Source organism: Marmota marmota, unplaced genomic scaffold, assembly GCF_001458135.2.
Source record: "Marmota marmota marmota unplaced genomic scaffold, marMar, whole genome shotgun sequence".
Lineage (NCBI taxonomy): Eukaryota > Metazoa > Chordata > Mammalia > Rodentia > Sciuridae > Marmota > Marmota marmota.
The window spans coordinates 30911885-30933779 of NW_026000108.1; the positions used below are offsets into that span (position 1 = coordinate 30911885).

At 35.8% G+C, this 21895-nt stretch overlaps 1 protein-coding gene and 1 long non-coding RNA gene across 2 annotated transcripts in view; one reads left to right on the forward strand and one right to left on the reverse strand.

Moving 5' to 3' along the window:
• The window catches only part of LOC125610958, a 23068-nt gene extending 2743 nt beyond the window's left edge, over nucleotides 1-20325 (forward strand). The window contains exons 2-3 of the long non-coding RNA XR_007341065.1: nucleotides 4311-4320; nucleotides 20315-20325. This is a non-coding gene — a long non-coding RNA (uncharacterized LOC125610958). The remainder of the gene's footprint in view (nucleotides 1-4310; nucleotides 4321-20314) is intronic.
• LOC107139197 (sister chromatid cohesion protein PDS5 homolog A) overlaps nucleotides 1271-21895 on the reverse strand; it is a 125473-nt gene continuing 104848 nt past the window's right edge. Inside the window, exons 21-27 of the mRNA XM_015482051.2 lie at nucleotides 19136-19204; nucleotides 17227-17363; nucleotides 12786-12909; nucleotides 12357-12561; nucleotides 11784-11898; nucleotides 2725-2857; nucleotides 1271-1484 (exon numbers count right to left, since the gene is read on the reverse strand). Coding sequence (XP_015337537.1) covers nucleotides 1317-1484; nucleotides 2725-2857; nucleotides 11784-11898; nucleotides 12357-12561; nucleotides 12786-12909; nucleotides 17227-17363; nucleotides 19136-19204 — 951 coding nt within the window. The 3' untranslated portion in view covers nucleotides 1271-1316. The remainder of the gene's footprint in view (nucleotides 1485-2724; nucleotides 2858-11783; nucleotides 11899-12356; nucleotides 12562-12785; nucleotides 12910-17226; nucleotides 17364-19135; nucleotides 19205-21895) is intronic.

The window sequence follows — 21895 nt, forward strand, 5'->3', positions numbered from 1 at the left end:
GACTGTATATATATATATATATATATATATATATATATACACTTAATACCTTTCCTGTTAATAGAAGCACTCTTGTCTCTTCTGAAATATAACTCTTGTCATTACAGAAGTCCTATTTAAAAAAAGAAAAACAAAAGCCTATTAAATTGTACACGTGTCTTTTTATCATACAAACAAAACTTTTCAGGCATTGTACCCTGTAATAATAATCATATTTATGCTTATCTATCTCAATTCATGACCTAGACATTTTTCTAGTTTGAGAGGTAAATTTTCTAAATTTCAAATGAAGCAAAATCCTAATTTTTCATATGGCTTAGTGGAGTCTCCAGTTTATGTCTTAAACAATTTTCACCTCCTCTATTGTATTATAAAATCATCTTTTCTTGGGCTCTCAAAGTAGCTTATATGGTACTACGCATATTTCAGTAAGGAACTCCTCACTGGATCAAGGAAATTATATTATCCTCATTAAAGGGAAAAACCTGTCACTTAAGTAAATATATTTTGTTTCTTAGAACCATTAAAGAAACTTCAAAATATCACATAAAATCAGGAAATAAGTAAGACATTTTAAAAAAAGTTTTAAATTTCAAAATACTTGGGAACACTTCAAAGAGCCTGGGTTATCTAGAATATTTACTGACATTTGGTGCACACAGGTCCTCCAGCCACAGAAAACACAAGAATAAAAGCCTTATCTCTCACTGTAACTATAAAATAAAGTACATTAAAAAAAAAAAAGAAAATCAATTTGGTAGTAGCAGAAAAAATGTATTACGTGTAATCAATTTAAGAGTTCCATTTATTGACTCACTGTGTAATAAACTCTTCAACTAAACCTAGATACTATTAATTATTAACTATTCATATACAATTTTTATACCTACATTACAGAGATGAAGGAATTAAATCTCAGAGGAGTTAAAACTTAATCCTCAAGTCAGAAATGATTGGTGAGAATCCAGGTCAATCAACTGCCAAGACCAATTCCATGAACTCTAATATTTGATTTCATATGTAGATATATTTATATACTATACCAGTTATTTTATTGTCTATAAACATATTAACAGCATTTAAATAAAATGAGGTCAAAATAATTTAAAAAAATCTGAAAAAACTGTTTTTCCTACTAGAAACACCAGAAGGAACATAAGAACTAAAAAACTTTATGTGTATTCCTACTTAGGAGAGAACAATATTATGCAGGGGTCTAAAGAAAATTTCCCCATTCTTCAATAAACCTAGAGTTGTTTTTTTTTTTTTATACTCTGTACTCAAGATTATCTAATATTTGTTGATGTAATTTATATTTAAATCATTTTAGTATGGTAGAAAAATGAGGTATATAAAAAAATTACCTTTTCAGGTTGTGTAAAAAATTTCATTGGAAGGACTGGGTCCTTTGGTGAATCTGCATTGCACAAAGCACTTTTACTATTTATAACACACAGAGCCACATCACATACTGTATAAAGTTTCTAGGAAAGAAAATAAAGATTTTTACATAACTTTCATGATTACAAAATAATCAAAAGAACCACTTCCACCAAATACATAAAAATTATAAACAGACTATGTGGTTATTTATTCCTTGAACATTTCCTTTTTCTGTTCTGCATAGCTTCCTCCTGATAAAGGGGGGTGGGTAGGATGACAAACAAACAACCCCTACCTTAATTTAACATGAATGCCAAGTATGAAGTAGAGAAGACAAGTCAAAACAAAGAAAGCATGCAACAAACGTATTCATTTTTCTGTAACTCTTGGTAGAAATACATAAGACAGCACAGTTATAAATTTTGGATCCCTCCCACCTGTAGTGGTGCTGAGGATACAACCTAGAGCTTGGAGTATGAGAGGCAAAGGCTCTATCATTGAGCTATATTCTCAGTCCAAATACTATTAGTTTGTATCCTCTTGCTTTGCAGATACTTTGATGCCTTTTTTAAATTGTTTTTTTTTTTTCAGTTGCAGATGGACACAATACCTATATTTAATTAATTATTTTTTAAAAATCTGGTGGTGAAAATCGAACCCAGTGCCTAACACATGTAGGCAAGTGCTCTAACACTGAGCTACAACCCCAGCCTTTTTTATTAAAGAGTACTAAATATCCCAAAATAGGGATGGGGATGTCGCTCAGTGGTAGAGCATTTGCTTGGCATGCAAAAGGCACTGGGTTCAATCACCAGTACTGCAAAAAACCAAAAGCCAAAAACAAAAGAAGCCAACCAACCAAACAGAACCCCTCCCCCAAGCCCCTAAATAACAAAATTTTTTTTTGTGATAAAAAGCAATAAGGGGCTGGGGCTGTAGCTCAGTGGTAGAATGCTTGCCTAACACATGTGAAGCACTGGGTTTGATCATCAGGACCACATAAAAATAAAAGAATTTTGTCCATCTACTACCAAAAAAAGAAAAAAAATTTAAAAAGCAAAAAACAAAAAACAAACAAAACAAAAAAACCTGACCCTGAGTATATTTTAATAAATATTCTGCAAGGGCTAGGGTTGTGGCTCAGCGGTAGAGTGCTTGCCTTGCATGCGTGAGGCCTTGGGTTTGATCCTCAGCACCACATCAAAATAAATAAATAAAAGTGAAGACATCAAAATAAATAAATAAATATTCTGCAATTAAAATTATGTAATGATCAGAAAAAAGGAGTTGATTTATTTTTCTATGACATCTTAATATCCTCTGGCCTAATACTCATCTTACTTCATTTGTCTTGGTTTCATCTGGAGACTGGGCATCTCTGGTTAGCTTGATGTTCTCTGCCATCTTCTTCATAAAGGCATGGCTATTATTTTCATTCTTTGTCATTAAAACTTCAAGCATGAACCACAGGCACCTAAATTGTAAAAATATTAAGGAGACAAAAATGTAAGTGCTTTTGCTTAATGAAATAAATATCTTATTGGAAAGGTCTGTTGTCAGAATGTAATAAAATAAAAAAATAAAGAAACTCTACTCTTAGTAAGAAGTATATTAGTCTATTACATTCAAGTGGAAAATAATATATTAAAAAATGAAAACATAGGGCTGGGATTGTGGCTCAGTGGCACAGCCCTTGTTTACAAGTATGAGGCGCTGGGTTCCATCCTCAGCACCACCTCAAAATAAATAAACAAACAAACAAATAAAACAAAGGTATTGTCTCCATCCACAATTAAAGAAAAAAAAATGAAAACATAACATGAGAAATTCTGACATCTGCATGAAGCATATAAAAACTCACACTATAGTTATCTGGTAAACATTTAGATTGTCTGACATGTCTAACACTGAACATGATGAGCAAAACAGAACCAGCCAGAGTTTTGACATACTGACTGAGATATGGAGGTTTATAATTGGTATTGAATTCTGCTGAGATCCAAATCTGAATTGCATGTAGTAGGAGGCTGGTGTGCGCGCTAACAAGCCACTTAGCTAAATAATTATATCTTAAATCACTTTTGCTGTTTTGTACTTGTTACTATACACTCATCAATACATAAAGCATATGAATGCAACACAGTAAAAGTAAACCCTAAATCAGGCTGAACATTAGAATCACTTGGGGAACTTACATTTGACAAATCTGGGGGCAGAGCTTGTTTCTTTCTTTTTTATTTTTATTTTTTGGTATGGGGGATTAAACCCAGGGGTACTTAACCACTGAGCAATATCCCCAGCCTTTTCTGTGTTTTATTTAGAGACAGGGTCTTACTGAGTTTCTAAGGGCCTTGCTAAGTTGCTGAGGCTGGCTCTGAATTTTCGATCCTCCTGCCTCAGCCTTCAGAGGGATAACAGGTGTGGACCACGGTGCCTGGCCAGAACTTGTTTCTAATAAATTACCAGGAAGAGCTACACATGTGTAATCCCTGCAACTTGGAAACCTGAGGCAGGACTGCAAATTTGAGGCCAGCTTTGGTAATTTAGGGAGAGCCTGTCTCAAAATAAAAAAATAAAAAGGACTGGGTATATAAGTAGAGTGCTCCTGGCTTCAATCCCCTTCAATTTTTTTTTTTTTAATTGCCAGGATGATTTATATGTAGGGCTACTGCGTTTCTCCATTAATGGGAGAGAATTAATGATATTCTGTATGAACTCTGCATATATTTCATGTAAATATTTTAAGAGACTAGCTTAATCATTTAAATGAATATTGGTAGCTTGTATAATACTTATTAACTTTGTCAAATAGTTAACTCTAGTTAGATCTAGATGGTTGTTTCAATTCTGGAAAATCAAATAAAGGAGAATAGGAAAGACAATAAATATGAGAACAACAACAACCAGCTAATAGAACTTCTCAAAAGGTTTTTTTGGGTGTAAACTTCCCTAAGAGGTCACAGAAATTAAAAGAAAACAACAACAACAACAAAAGACTAAAACCAAGTCTGATTTTATACTTTTAACAAAAATGCAACATAACTAACCTAAGTTATCTGAGCAATTATGTGCTGGACTAAGATGAACAACACAGAACTCATGCATTCTACAAGTCTGAGGAATTCTTTGTTTATGTGAACGCTGAAATCATTAATTCTTTGGGTTCAGAATTCTGAGTTTCTATTAATTTGACGAGTCTTTGATCCTTTTAGACAGAACTATTAAAAACCACACAGTAAGATTTTAAATATGAATATATATGTAAAGGCTATAATATGTACCAATGAAACATAGACTTTACTTACTGAATCAACTGGAAAGAAGTATGTTAATTCAGGATAAAAAAATTATTAAATGTAATTGCTAATTTTAACCCATCCTCTGGACTCCTGTAAAGCTGTGCTTCTTTCCTTATCCATTTCCTTTCCAAGTCTTTTCACTGAGCTTTCTGAAATGTACTTTCCATAGAAAACAAATTTTAGTGAATGTTCACTTCAGCGTTTTATCACAACTGAAACCAAGCTCCTCAGCTGCTCCCCAAAATACTTGCTCTGCAATTCCCTTAAGTTATACCCACTTATTCTACTAGATGTTCATGCTTAGAGTGGGAGGATAGGTTCAGCTTCTATCTTCCTTACTGCTGATTCCAGTTTTTCTGTTTGTGTTACAATTTTCCTAGGAAGCTTACACCATCTGACTATGTCTCCTATCCTCTCCTTATCAATGTCATCTATCAACCTCCCCGTGATTTCTTAATCCCAACATTCCACTTTCTCCAGACCTCCTTTTCAGTTGTCCTCCAAATAATTCTACTATTAAATCCATGGTCTTTGACCTCATGAGACCCTCCCAGCCCCTGGCCTTGCTAATTCCTCAACTCTAACCTTCTTGGCTTTCTACTCCTGCATCTTCTCTTCATTATTCCCTTTCTCGTTTATATTACTTGAGTAAATATTTTAATCACTCTCCAAAACAGTCTCAATTCCCTTACAATTTTCCTGTTGGTATACTTGCCTTAAAATTCAAAACCTGAAACAATCCAAGTGTTTGGCTTATTGGCACCCACATCCAGAATGTTTAACTACTAGAGAAAAATTATGCACCTGAGAAGTTTAACTATAAATTTAAGATTTTCAGACAGTGTTTTACTAAATTGCCAAGGTTTGCCTTAAACTTGGTGACTCTCCTGCCTCAGCCTCCCAAGTCACTGAGATTACAGGTGTGTACCATTGTATCCGTCTACAGTAGCTATTTTCTTTTTTTTAACCTTTATTTTGTTTATTTATTTTTATGTGGTGCTGAGGATCAAACTTTAGTGCCTCACACATGCGAGGCAAGCACTCTACTACTGAGCCACAACCCCAGACCCTTCAGTAGCTATTTTTTATCTTCTACTCATATTTATGATTCTTTCACCTTCACCTACCAGCAAATATCCTGTTCCTTTGATATACAGAAATAAAGTCCATTAGATGAAACTTTCTCAATTTTTTAACACTAATTTTGAAAATTATTATTATTATTTTTTTTTTAAAGAGAGAGCGAGAGAGAGAGAGCAGTAGAGAGAGAATTTTAATATTTATTTTTTAGTTTTCGGCGGACACAACATCTTTGTTTGTATGTGGTGCTGAGGATCGAACCCGGGCCGCATGCATGCCAGGCGAGCGCGCTATCGCCTGAGCCACATCCCCAGCCCCAGAAAATTATTATTATTATGTGATAGGGATTGAACCCTTGCAAGGCAAGCACTCTACTAACTGAGCTATATCCTCAGCCCTTGGAAATTATTTTTATTCTTCTTCCTTCACCTTTATATATCCTTAGGATCGAATCCATTCTTCCTTTTGGAGACCCCACCTCAATATATTACCACCATTATTTTCTTTACCTGCAAATCATATCCCACCTTCTCTGTCTTCTTTCTAGAAGACTTTTGTTGGTTTCTTCCCTCCCTATTCACAGCTAATTTGAATCTTCAAAGATTTGCCTACCTTATTTCTAGTTCTCATCATTTGGCAGTATGGCTTTTACCCGAATTACTTCACTGCAGAGGATCAAACACAGGGCCTTGGGCATGCTAAGGAAGTACCTACCACTAATCTATACCTTCATTCTATAGGTCTTTATAAAAAAGTCTCTCTGGGGCTGAGGATGTGGCTCAAGTGGTAGCACGCTCGCCTGGCATGCGCGAGGCACTGGCTTTGATCCTCAGCACCACATAAAAATAAAATAAAATAAAGATATTGTATCCACCTAAAACTAAAAAATTCTCTCATGCTGGGTGCAGGGGCACAGGCCTGTAATCCCAGCAGCTCAGGAGGCTGAGACAGGGGGATCATGAGTTCAAAGCCAGCCTCAGCAAACTAAGCAACTCAGTGAGACTATGTCTCTAATAAAATACAAAATAAGGCTGAGGATGTGGCTCAGTGATTGAGTGTCCCTGTTCAATCCCTGGTACCAAAAAATAAATAAAATTCTCTCTTAAACCAAGCATGGTGGCATACACCTGTAATCCCAGAGATGCTGCAGCTAAGGCAGGAAGATCATAAGCTGGATGCCAGTCTCACCAATTTAGCTTGGCCCTAGGCAACTTAGTGAGACCTTATCTCAAAATATAAAAAGGGCTACAGATGTTTCTCAGTGGTTAAGTGCCCCTGGGTTCTCTGGTAGGTAGGTAGGTAGGAAGGAAGGAAGGAAGGAAGGAAGGAAAGAAAGGAAGAAAGGAAGAAATAAAGAAAGGAAGAAAGAAAGAAGGATTATAAAGCGTAGAAAGAGGATTGGGGTTGTGGCTCAGTGGTGGAGTGCTTGCAGCACGTGTGAGGCACTGGGTTCAATCCTCAGCACTATATAAAAAATAAAGTTATTGTGTCCATATACAACTAAGAATATTAGAAGTATAGAAAGATACAGAACAAAGTGTTAATAGCAGCAATGGGTTTTGGGGATATATAATTATAAATATTTTCTTCTTTTTAACATATTTTCATATTGAATATCACTATGATAAGGAACAAATATTATTAAACACTAAAGGCTAACTTAAGTATGATTTTTTTTTCCACAAATATATTGCTACTGATGTAAGAAAAAAAAAACGGCAGAGTAGGAAGCTTCAGGTGTCTGCCACAAAGATAAAATAACTATTATACTAAGAAAAAAAAAAAAATCAGAATCAACTGTTTAGAATGCTGAGTCCCTATTAGACACTGAAGCCAGAGGTATATGAGGAAGAAAGTGGGGACTGCTTATGATAAAAGCACTTAATAAATTAGGATTAGAAGATAATTTCCTCAACATGAGAAAGGCAACATATAAAAACCCCACAGCTAAGCTGGGAATAGGGGTACACACTTGTAATTCCAAGGACTCAGGAGCCTAAGGAAGGAGGAATGCAGGTTCAAGTTCTCAGCAACTTAGCAAGACACTGTCTCAAAATAAAAAATAAAAAGGCCTGGAGATACAGATCGGCACCCCTGGGCTCAATTCACTGTACCCCCAAAAGAAAAACAAAAACCCCCACAGCTGGTATCTTTCTGGCTGTACTGCTGTAGATCCATAGAAGGATTCCCCCACCCCAACCCTACTCCCTGCCAGGTCAGAGTTTCAGGTACTGCCTAGCACAGAGAGCAACCCCTAGCCTCTTAGGTGGCCTTGGACTGGGAACAGGGCCAAGAGAACAGAGGAACAGGAACAGGGAAGCTGCTTGGCTCCTTCCCTTTATAGCTCTGTACAGTCACAGTCAGTGAATGACTACTAGGACATTAAAATTACATATGGGACTCATGTTCTACTTCTACTGGATGTGCAGTGCGGGTCTATAGTATGAAGTCTGGGAGGTGACATTTTTAACCAGTATTCTGAATGATTCTGATGCAGTGAAGAAGACAAAATAATTGGTCTCATTGTCAGAGTTTAAGAAGGGGTTAAATAAAAAAACCAACCTCTCCCCCAACAAGTGGTCATTCTTGAAAATGGATCCATTTTGAAGTTCACCTGGAATAAACTATCTTAAAATTTTGTAAAGGAAATTTTATCTAACTTCATAATTAAGATGACTTATCATGTAAACAAAGCATGTGTGGTTTACTACAGCTTATAAATAATCATTTTTTTTTCATGCATGGTAGATTAAATGAACAGAAAAGGAGTGAAGAAAAGTGAGGGGATTGTGTGTCTGTCGGAGAATGAGGGCAGTGCTACTGGGTACACTTCAGAAGAGTTTGGATTGTTTGTCTGATTTTCGATAGAAGACCTGGCCCTGGTATATTGGTGAATTGTCAAAGGCTAGGAAGAAAAATGCAGTTAGCCATAGCAATGGGATGATGTCTATGTTGGGAAAAACCAATATCTAACTGCAGTAGAAAACTCTGAATGACCCCTTCAGCAAAAAAGCCAAGTCTGTGTGTTCTATTATGTGGCCATTGTAACTCAATGGGATATTATAAAAAGTCATCTCATTGGTAATATCTGGTTTATATGAGAGTGAATATGTATCTATTACTGAAAAAAATGACCTAGTGAACTCAAATGAATTCATGACACATGCACAGTAATTTTCCCAATGTGACATTTGCAATACTGTTTGTTTCTATTTACAGAAAAAGTTAGAACTAAATAAAAGTGACTTGCATTAAAACAAAACGAAAAAACAAACCAACAAACCAACAAACAAAAAAACCTCATTGTTAACAACACATTCAGTGGTGAAAGACTGAATTTTCTCCCTGAAATTAAAAGCAAGTTGAGGATGCTGGCTTTTATCACTTCATACCAGAATCGCTAGTCAAAGCAATTTAGGCAAGAGAAAGAAATAACAGGTATCTAAATTGTATTTGCAGATACGATTGCGTATGTATAGAGAACCCTAAAGAATCCATAGAAAACCTGGGCGCAGTGTACATGCCCTGTAATCCCAGCGGCTCAGGAGGCTGAGGCAAGAGACTGCATGTTCACAGCCAGCCTCAGCAATTTAGAGAGACCCTATCTCAAAATAAAAAAGGGCTGGGGATGAGTGCCCTGCATTAAATACCTAGCACCAAAACCAAAACAACAATAACAACAACAATAATAAAAACTCCCAAACCATCAAAAAAGCAAAAAACAAAACATAATTGTCAAAGAGTCAATAAATGAATTGAGCAAATGTGCATAACAAAATGATTTCTCTACATTAATAATGAATGAGCCAAAATGTATATTAAGAGAAAAGTTTCATTAATATAGCATAAATAAAAATGAAATATTAGAGGGGTGAAACATGTACAAACTTTTGAAAACTACAAAACACTGCTGAACAAAAAACTTAAAAGACCTAAGTGAAAAGAAAGAAATCCTATGCTAATAGCATCCTAAAATTCATGTGAAACTTTAAAGCCATAACAATCTTGAAAAAGAAGAAAACTAGAAGGACTCACATTTCTCAATTTGAAACTTTGGGGACTGAACCCAGGGCTCTGCACTCCAGTATGGGGCTATCTTTCCAGCTGACCAAATGATTTATGATAAGGGTGCCAAACCAACTTTTAGGGAAAAAAAAAATCTCTTTAACAAATGGTGCTGGGAAAAATGATATTCATAAGCAAAAGAATGTGTCTGGTGCTGGGGATATAGCACAGTTGGTAGAGTGTTTGCTTCGGATGCACAAGCCCTGGGTTCTAATACCCAACCATCAAAAAAAAAAAAAAAAAAAAAAAGTGCCATATACAAAAACCAATTCAAAATGAATTAAAGATTTTATTTTAAGAGCTAACATTATAAAAAAATCTTAGAAGAAAACACAGTAGAAAATCTTTATGAATTTGGATTCTTATATGAAAACAAAATATAGGCAAACAAAAGAAAAAAAACTAACCTTCATTAAAATTAAAAACTTTTATTTATTATAGGATACTATCAAAAAGTTAAATCATATATCTGGATAAGAAATTACATGGTAATACAGGACACTCAACAGTGTTACATGCTAGATAGAACCAAAAATATACACCACTGATTTTAACTATAATTCCAATTACTCCACAAACTTAAGTACTTTTCCCATATCAATGTTTTTTTTTTTTTTAAACAAAAGATGTAGTTTGGCTATTTTGCTCAGGCTAGATTCTAACTGCTGGGCTCAAGTGATCCTCCTGTATTATCTTCCTTAGTACTGGAACTACAGGCTCAGTACCATGCCTGGCTTACTTTTAAGTTTAATTCTTTTATAACTGTCCTGCTTTGGGAATTGAACTCAGGGGTACTTTGCCATTGAGCTACATCCCCAGCCCTTTTTATTTATTTTTAATTTTGAGACAGGGTTTTACTAAGTTGCTAAACTAAACTGGTGAGCCTGACCTTGAACTGGTGATCCTCCTGCCTCAGCCTCCTGTGTTTCTGGAATTACAGAAGTGACCAAATGAATTACTTTTTTTTCCGCCCTGGTCCTGGGGATTAAACCTAGGACCACTCTATTACTGAGCTATACCCCTAACTCTTTTGTTTTAATTTTGAGATGGGGTCTGGCTAAATTACCCAGGCTGGCCTTGAACTTACACAGGTACCATGGCATCCAACCAACATCTCTTCTAATTGTAAAGATTTTAAGACCATTTTAGTGACCAAAGTTGTAGGAAATAGACATAAAATGTTGAGTTCTTAAAAAAATGCTGAGTTCTTAAGTTTAGGATTAGACTTAATGTCCCACACAATCAAACTGATACTTTAAATATATGATGAAGTACCATTTCAAGAGTGCAAAAGAAAAATGCGGCAATGGGGAAAGAAAGAAAATAGTGATTTAGGGCTGCTGTTGTGGCTCAGTGGTAGAGTGCTTGCCTTTCATGTGTGAATAACTGGGTTTAATCCTCAGCACTACAAAATATAAATAAATAAAATAAGAGGTATTGTGTCCATCTACAACTAAATTAAAAAAATAGTGATTTAAAGTTTCTTAGAGGCCATTTGTAGATAATCCTCAGCCCCCTTTTACTGTCACGCTGCATCATATACGAAGCTCTATTTTACATAAACAGCACATTTTGATTCAGTGTTTTTACTTGTTTATAGATCTACCACAGACTATTCTGTGTACGGGTACATATTTTGAAGGTATTATCTTTTGAGGTCGCACATAAATGTTAGTTTTAAGATGATAATTTTTTTTCTCGCAGAAGTGACAGGGATAGAACCCAGAGTTTTGCACATGCTAGGGAAATGCTCTTCCACTGAGCTACATTCCCCAGTCTATGGGGAAAAAAAATTATCTCATGGCTTTGTAACTTTGTAAATTATTAAATTGAAGGTTATCGTAATATAAACAGTAAAAATCCCATATTATAAAAACTAAAATAACTTATTTCAAATACATAGACAATTAAGTAACTGCAAAGAATTAGGAAACAAAAAATCAAAAAAAGACTTACTCTTTGATATCACGAAGCTGATCAACATCTTGTGATCTTGTAAAATCTGGATCATGGGCTAGCAGGTGAATCATGTATGGAACTACATATTCAGGCAACAGTGATAATAATTTCTCTAAAGTATAAAATATCATTATTAATAACAGTGATTTTATATAAATTCCTTCTTATGAGTTCTAACCACTTTGGTGATTCAGTTTCCACTTTTCCCCTCAGTTATTTGTAAATTAGAAGCAACATGATATTTAGAAGACACTAAAATACTTATACTTTAATTTCGAAAGATATTCAAGCTTAAAGATATTTGAAATATAGGAAAAAATTATTTACCCTGATATCTGAGAAATGTGTTCAAATCAAACTATATATACAATTACCCCAAACAGTGTGCAGTATAAATAATCAGGACTCAAAACCCAGGGTTATCAGTTTTTAAGTTCATCTTAAGTACAATGATAACATTTTATAAAACTCCCAGTGCTATTATAAATTACAATAGGAATATGAGACTGCCTCTCTCAAAAATTATTCCATTGTCAAGATCTGTCACACTGGGAACTGTCAAGTACTTACCAGTAGCCATAGGATTCTGTTTAATGTATTCTCTGCGTATACTGATGTTTTTTAGTAAACACTGTCGTGCATGTGCTCTTCTCTCCTTCACAGGATCTTTGGCACACAAGGCAAAGATCGCCATGTACTCCAATGGGAGCAGTAACTTTACAAGTGCCTTATGCAGCTTCTGAGCAAATATCTGCCTTACTTGGTAACACTCATCCTATAGCAGCATAGAAACAAAAACACTTAAAAATTGGCAAACATTTACCAAAAAGGGGAGCAATTTCAGCATTTCTGTTTTGTTTTGTAAAATGATAATTATGTTAGGGGAATAAAATAGCAATCTCTTTAGTGCATATATCAATATATTAAATGGACTTGCAGTTATATTAAAGTAAATGAATTTTAAAGAGATATACATGGCAAAAAAAAATTGTTACTTACATTAATAACAAGTGCACAGAGTTGAAATTGTTCTGGAGTAATAATTTCATGGTAACAAGGTTCCTGAGCAAGCTTCATTATGGCACTACCAGCAGCTAATCGCAAGCGAGACATATCAGATTTACTATAAACAAACAAAAAAGAAATAAACATTTCCTATAACCATTATCATTCATAAAAGTGCTTTGATCCCTTTTTGAGTGTATGATACACAGGGTAAAATTTATGCTTAAAATAATATACTGTGCAGATACAGGAAAGCTACTTTGAGTCCATGAACTTCACGTAAAGGGAAAAAGGCTAAAATCACTATGACTTTGTGTTAACAAATTTATCTACCTTCCTTTCTCATCATGCTCTAGCTTAATCCACACAGCTAAACAACTTTACTTTTTTTTTTTGTGTGTGTGTGTGTGTGGGGGTGGTGGTGCTAGGGCTGAACCAAGCAAGCAGTCTACCACTGAGCCACATACCTAGCCCTAATTTTGCTTACTCTTACAATCAAACTATTTATAATATTAGAAAGAGCAATTTACATCAGGATATCAAGAATATATAATCATTATAGAAAATGTGATTTAAAAAATGAAAACAACTAAAGAATTAAAAAACATCCAGTATCAATTTTAAATCTATTTTCTTGGGCTGGGGTTGTGGCTCAGTGGTGGAGGGCTCACATAGCAGGTGTGAGGGAGGCATGGGTTAGAGCCTCACCACTACATAAAATAATAAATAAAAATAAAGGTATATAAAGAAATAAACCTATTTCCTACATTGTCTATGCATATACATACATATACACATAATGGATATCTAGCTTAATCTTACAATGTCTGATGAAATGTCAGGGAAGCAGCTAGGAGGGAAGTAGTATCACACAAATAACTCAAAGGAATAGATACAGAGATTAAGAGCCAGTGTCTACCTTAGTACTAGTACCTGGGGCCAACCTCCTTCCAGAAAATGAAGTTTTTAAAGGGAATCTATGAGGGCTTGGCACTCTCACCTTCACTCCATAAACTTATGTAATGTAAATGATAATATGTGACAATGAATGGGATGAACGATAATCTTCCTATTTCAATTTTTTTTCTTTCTTTCTTTTTGTTTTATAGTACTCAGGACAGAACCCAGGGGCACTCTACCACTAAGCTTTTTTGTGTGTGTGAAAAGAGAATAAAAAATGTACATAAATATGTATGCAAAACAAAGGATCAATATCCTTTCTCTTTTTTATTTTGAGATAGGGTCTCACTAAATTGCCAGCACTGGCCTGGAAATTGTGATATTCCTGCCTCAGTCTCCTGTGTAGCTAGCATTACAGGTACGCACCACCATGCCTGACTTTTTATATTGAAGACTTTAGGAAATGGGAAGAAAAGTTGGTTTGAATCTACTGGGACTTTTGCTTAGCAGATAAGAGGAAGAAATATGGCATACTAAGATAATTGGATTATTAGACTTGAGTACTGGTTGATTGCACATGCCTGTAATCCCAATGACTAAGGAAGCTGAAGCTTGAGAATTTCACAACATAGTGAGACCTTGTCTCACTAAGTAAAAAAATAAATAAAAAAACAAAAGGGGGTTACTGGATGCTGGGATTACAGCATAGACCAGTGATACACCACCCTGGTTAAATCCCCAGTACCAAAACAAACAAACAAACAAACAAACAAAGAGCACTGGTAACATTGAGACCACTCAAATAGCTTCTCTAGCAGATAAATCATGAATGAATGAAAATAAGAGGTATTATTTTAATGTTTATTTTGTCCCAGAATAATTTTCTATAAGATGAGTCATTGGGGCTTAGAAAAATCAAGTACTTTACACAAGTTCCCAGAGATAATAAATGGAATACTGAGTTGTTTCTAATTCTAGAGTCCAAGCTAACACCATGTTACAAGAAAAATTTAAAAGTCCATGATATTTGTCCATGGTTATTCATTCCCTTATTTTTTCTCATAAATAGTGCTGGAAAAACTTGGTTTGCTACATTTGTGTGTATATTTTTATTATTTCACAAATGTGAAAATACTGGGTTAAAGGATAAGAACTATTTGGCAGTGTGGGTGGGGTGGGGTAAGGTGGAATGGAGGAGGCATGCTACTAGGGATTGAACTCAGGGGCATTGGACCACTGAGCCACATCCCCAGCCCTTTTGTATTTTATTTAGAGACAGGGTCTTACTGAGTTGCTTAGTGCCTTGCCTGTGCTGAGGCTGACTTTGAACTCACTATCCTCTTGACTCAGCCTCCCGAGCTGCTGGGATTACAGGTATGCAGGCCTGCGCTGCGCTCAGCCTCAGCCTTTTTGATTTTAATTTTGAGAAAGGGTCTTACTATATTACCGAGGCTCATCCAAGTTGCCATCCTGCCACTTGAGCCTCCTGAGTAGTTGGGATTATAAATACACACCACTGTGCCTGGCTGGATAAGAACATTTCTAAGGATCTAGATACCACTCACAGGAGTAATGACAGAAGCCATTTGCCTGATTCTACTAAACAAAAATTGCTTTAAAAATATTTTTTCTTCTTGATTTGGTAGGCAAACGGATGATCACTTAAATTGTTTTAACTGCATGTAGTGATGTTAAACTTTTTTTTTTTTTTTTCAGGTCAAGTGATTATATTTAGTCTTCATCTTTAGTGGGGATTCTGCATATGTGTGATTGATTTGTATGAGCTCATTACTATATACTATACAGTAATCCTACATTTAATCTTCTCACATCCCTAACCCAGCTCTAATCATCATCACTCTATTCATAAAAGGCTACATATTCCTTGGAGGGAAGGACTTTTTTTTAAAAAAACATTTATTTATTTATTTATTTTTTTAGTTATTGGCAGACACAACATCTTTGTTGGTATGTGGTGCTGAGGATCGAACCCGGGCCGCACGCATGCCAGACGAGCGTGCTACCACTTGAGCCACATCCCCAGCCCCATGAGGGAAGGACTTTTATATCTTTAAATAACACAGCAGGTGGAAGGCTTGTTGTAGCATGTCTATAATCCTAGTGACTTGGGGGGTGGGGTGGATTAAGGTAGGAAAATCCCAGGTTCAAGGCCAGCCTCAGCAATTTAGCAAGATCTTGTCTCGAAATAAAAAATAAAAATGGCTGGAGATGTAGTCCAGTGTAAAGTGCCCCCGGGTTTAACCCCAGCATTAAAAAACCACACACACACACACACACACACACACAGCATTAAAAAACCACCCACACCCTCTCTCTCTCTCTCTCTCTCTCTCTCTCTCTCACACACACACACACACACACACACACACACTCACACACATACAACCCCACACAGCAGTACCTGGTATCTAATAGTGCTCAGCAAATACGAAATGCATAAAGAAATGATTAAATCTCTGTCCTCTAAAACAATTTTTTAAAGAAGGAATGCTTCATAAGCAGAAATCTTTACTTATATCTACTGGTACACCTGCTCCCTAAGTAAACCAAGATTTTTTTCTGGGGTATGGGATACTAGGGATCAAACCCAGGGGCACTCTACCACTGATCTATATCCCCAGCCACTTTTATTTTAATTTTGAAACAGCATCTTACTAATTTGCCCAGGCCTGGCTGGAACTTGGGTTCCTCCCAACTCAGCTTCCCAAGTAGCTGGGATTACAGGTGTGTGTCACCATGCCTGGGATAAACCAAGAATTTGAAAGAAAAAAAAAAAGCAATTGAAAAAAATGGGTGTTATTTCCATCTTAAAAAGAACACAAAAGAGATGGGAATTAAAAAGACTTGAAGAGTAGAAATAGAAAGCAATTTGTTTCTTTGTATCTGTAGAATACAGTCTCTTCCTCAACTACTAGGTGGCTTTAACTCTTCCTTCTTTGAAGTACCATCGATATTATTATTTTCTTCATATTTAAGACACTACAACTTGTTCTCTCACTTTTTACTACAAGACAAATTTCTTGAAGACAACACCTGATCTTTTTTAAAATAATTTTTTAGTTGTCAATGGACTTTTCTTTCTTTCCTTTCTTTCTCTTTCTTGTGCTGAGGATCAAACTCAGGGTCTCACATGCCAGGCAAGTGCTCTACTACAGAGCCACAACTCAAGCCCTGCAATAACAGATCTAGTTTTTTTTCCCCCCCTGCAGTGCTTTTCATGGGATTTTGCAGAGTAGAAATTCAACAAATTTTGTTTGAACCAAAGGTTTGATGTTAACTGTAACACTGGACTACAGTGATTATAGTTAGTTCTTTTATGTTCATAGAAAAACACAGAAACATTACTGAAATAAATGTATTCTAAGAGATGTAAACCCCAAGTGGCTACTAAAGATTTAATTCCAGAGAACCTAGTGCAATTACAACATTCTATATTAATTAGGTAAATAATTCCAATGCAAACTCTTACCAAATATTCTGAGCTAAAAAAATTGGAAAGGAAGAAAAATCTCACCTGATCCTCTTTTGCTCTGTCAGGTCACCCTCACTAACCAACATCGCCGATAATAACCGAAGAGTTGAATTGGCAGATTTAGATTGGTTGTTTTTCATACCCAACAGCCACCTTACCAGAAGTTTAATTGCCTGTACCTATAAAATATTAACATGCTAAAAAAGAAAGCAACTTACAATTCCAATTAAAGGGAAGATAATTTCTAATAATTAGATTAATGAGCTTACTGAGGTTATATATCTGCAAATTTTATTATACAACTTTAAGTGATAAGTAACAGTCACAATAAAAACTAGTATTTATTCACTATTTACAGTACCAGGCACTTTCCCCAGAGCTCCTTATTTTCAGCAGATAAGGCAACTGAGACACATTACTGGAATAAATAAATTTTGCAACATCTAGCTCCTGAACTCTGATTTTTGACACTAGAACAGTTGCCCAAGATTTTTAAATTATTTGAAAATACATGATTTAAAAATAGCTATTTAGAACAGTGGCTACTAGGCCCTGGGAAAGTTTGAGGAAGGGTGATGGAGACAGGATGGCTAACAGCTATAGGAATGCAGGTGGATAGGAGGAATAACTTATAATGTTCTATAGCATAGTAGGATAGCTCCAGTTGACAATTAGTATTTCAAAATGGCTAGTTGAAAGATGTTCCCGGCCCAGAGAAATAATAAATGTCTAAACTAATTATCTTGACTTGATTATAAATTATATATGTACTGATTAATCACATCCTACCCTGTAAATATATACAATACTATGTGTCAAATAAAAATAAAAAAATCTATTTAAAAATAAATTTGAAACTATTCTTATTAAAAGCAACTATTTAGACAGGATTTCATATTTTCCTCTTTTGTTTTTATACAATTGAAAAACTGAATAAATCATGAAATGTACTTTAGTCTTACTTAACATTCTCACCAAAAAAATTGGGGTTTCCATAATTATTTGTAGCCAGATTTATTTGATCTTAGTATCAGTATACTTACTGATAATAAGGAAAACTAGATTTATAGAATACATGATTATGAAGTAAAACAGATTATAAAAAATGAAATAATCTCATATATTAAATTCCAAGTCCAGCCCTTTAAAAAATTAGCTCTAATAACATTCAATTTATATCTATCAAAAGTCACCAATTTTGTAATAACTGTTATGGTTTGGATGTGAGGTGTCCTCCAAAAGGTCACACCTGAAACAATGCAAGAAGGTCTGAAGAAACAATTGTGTCATAGCCTTAACCTAACCACTTAATAGCTCTCTGATGTGATTAACTGAGTTTGTTGCTAAAGGCAGGTGGGGTGTGGCTGGGGGGGTGGGGAGTAGTTCATTGGGGGTGTGGCTTTGGGGTATATATTTGTATCTGGTAAGTAGAGTCACTGTTTCCTGATTACCACCCACATAAACTGCTTTTCACAGCCATACTCTTCCACCATGATGTCCTGCCTCACCTAGATCCTCAAGGAATGGAGTCAGCTGTCCATGGTCTAAGACCTCTGAAACCATGAGCCCCTTAATAAACCTTTTCCTCCTCTAAAATTGCTCTGGTAAATTCCTTTTAGTCACAGGAACAAAAAATCTGACTAAAACAACAACCTCTGTCTTTGCTAAGTGAATATGATACATTTGTAGATTTTGGTGAGTCTATCTATAAGATGCCTCTGAGCACCAACTATCCGTGTGTATACCAGCCTTACCACAATTGATTCAGACTAAAGACACTTACATATACAAGGAACAATGAGAACTACAATTTGAGAAGCGTTTTTTTTTTTTGCTATGGATTTTAAAATAAAGCACCTTGCTGAAAAATGCCAATTGTTAGGTTAAAAAAAAGTTACCTATGGACATTCCTTCTTTCAAGTAAAGGTAATGAAGACCTACACAAATTTACCTTTGCTAGTACTTCAGGGGACACCTCTTCATCTGGAGACCACAATTTTCCATTCTTCTCACCTGTTGACTATGGACAAATGAAAAAATTTAGCTTTTAGAAAGAAAAATTTAAGTTTTTGCTCATTAAGTTTTTCATGCTGAGCAATGCCAAGTTCTGGGAAAGGTTTAAAAAGTCTCAGCAGAGTTTGGAAAAGAAGAAAGAAGTTGGAAGAGTCATATTCTCCAAGTTCAAAACTTAACCATAAACCTACATAACCTAGACAAATATAGATAAATAGAGCAATGGAACAGAATAGGGAACCCAGACAACCCTTGTATAATTCCTTTTATATTATAAAATATAATAAATTATATATATATAATAAAATATAATATAATACACCGCCACTGAGCTATATCCCCAGCCTTTTTGAGCCAGGGTTTCATTGAGGTGCTTAGTGCTTTGCTAAGTTGCTGAGGCTGGTCTTGAACTTGAATTTGTGATACTCCTGAGCTGCTGGATTAGAGGTGTATGCTCTGAAGCCAGAATTAGATAGACAGTCAGTGTGTGTAAATCAGGTCGGATCAAGGAGGCCAATTTTGAGTGAATTCAGGAAGTTGGAGACTGTCCCCTGAGGGATTGAAATGTTAATTCCTTTAGAGCTCTTCCACCACCCCTATCAAGAACCAGCCCCTGCTCCAACCAGTAGCAAGATAACCAGTCCCAGGAATTTCCTCTCCCTACATAAGGTTGTTAATGTGTCCTTTGCTACTCCATCCAGCCCCGCCCCCTTCAGCCTACAGGTTTCCCACCTTTGGGCTCTCCTACAGAGCATTCCTGGGCCTAGTCACTGTATGCAGGAAGGAGAAAGATAAGGAAGAAAGGCAGGAGAATAAAGGAAGCCTAGGGCATATAAAAAGGGCAGAAAACCTTGTTTCTCTGGATACTAGGATACCAGCTATGGCCCCCTTCTCCCTCCGGGGAGAAGTCTGTTACCCTTTTTTAAATAAACCCTGCTTCATATGCTTGCATCAGCGTGCTTCTCTAATGTTCAAACTTCAACATGTGGGGAGGCAGGACTCATCACTGATAACCTGAGGTATCACCACTGTGGCCAATTTGTGTGATTTATTTTTGAAAAGGGGGGCCAAGAATAATCCCTGGGGAAATAACAGTCTCTTCAACAAATGGCACTAGAAAAATTGTATATCCGTAAGCAAAAGAATGAAGCTGGATTATTATACTATATGTAAGCATTACCTTTAAACAAATAAAAAAATCTTTAAGAGCTAAAAATATAAAACTCTTAGAAGACAACACAGGGGAAGAAAGTCCCATGATCTTGGATTGGACAAATACTTTGAAAGGATTAAATATTCAGAATGTATAGTTTTAAACTCAACAACAATCATAGACAACTGAACTTGAATGACAGCTCTCAAGAAGATAAATGGATTGGCAATAAGCATATGAAAAAATAATCATTGACATCATTATTTATCAAGGAAATGCTAAACAAAACCATGAAATACCATTCTACTCCGACTAGCATGGCAATTTTTGAAAAGGAAAACGGTGAGAGTTAGCAAAGACATGGAGAAACTTGAATTCTCACACATTGCTGGCAAGAATATAAAATTATACAGCCACTGTGGAGAATAGTACAGCAGTTCTTAAAAAAATTCAACAGAGAATGATCATGTGTCCCAGCAATTTTATTCTAAAGTACATAGCCAAAAGATTAGAAACAGGGATCTAAATGTTCATATTAACATTTTACAGTGGCCAAGAGATAGAAACAACCCAAGTGTCCAACAGATAAAATGTGGGATATACATACAAAGAAATATTATTCAGTTATGAAAGTGAAGCCAGATTTAAAGTTAGGTAGTCAGTGTAGTTAGGTAAATCGGGTCTAATATCGAGTAAGATCCAAAATGGAGGCCATGTTGAGAATAAATTCCAGGAAAAGCAGAACAACTCTTGGAATGTTAATGTCCCCAAGGCCCAGAGCCCATCCCAAAGAAGTGTTAATGAAACAGCTCCCAGCAAACTGGAAGATGCTGACTCAAAAGTCCTTCCTGCTCAGATTACTTCTTTGGCCCACCTGTGCCCTACCCTTCAGGTCTTCCCACCTACATTCCATCACTGAAAGAACTATAAAAGGGGGAACACATTCGCCTTTCAATGGATTCCATCTCTTGGGTCCCCTTCTTCCTCCGGGAGAAGTCTTTTCAATAAACTTCTACTTTCCACTCTGACCTGTGTTTCTCTGGTGTTGTACTTCAACACTGGGGAAACAAGGACTCTTCATCGGTCAACAGCAGTCATTGGTCAACAGCGGAAACAAAAGTAATAAAGTTCTGACATACTACAAGATAGATGAACCTTTAAAATATGCTAAATGAAGCCAGGTGCAGTGGCACATGTGTGTAACCCCAATGGCTTGGGAGGCTGAGGCAGGAGGATGTGAGTTCAAAGCCAGCCTCAGCAACTCAGTTGAGGCCCTAGGTAATTCAGCAAACCCTTATCTCTAAAGGGGCTTTGGATGTGGCTAAGTGATTGAGTGCCCCTGGGTTCAAATCCCAGTACCAAAAATAAATAAAAAATAAAAATAAAAAAAAAAACATGCTAAATGAAATAAACCAGACACAAAAGAGATAAACTACAATAGGCAAATTAAAGTAAAATAGAGGTTCTAAGGGGATAAGATAGGAGTTATTGCTTAATGGGTACAGAATTTCTATTTGGGATAATTAAAGAGATCTGGAGATGAAT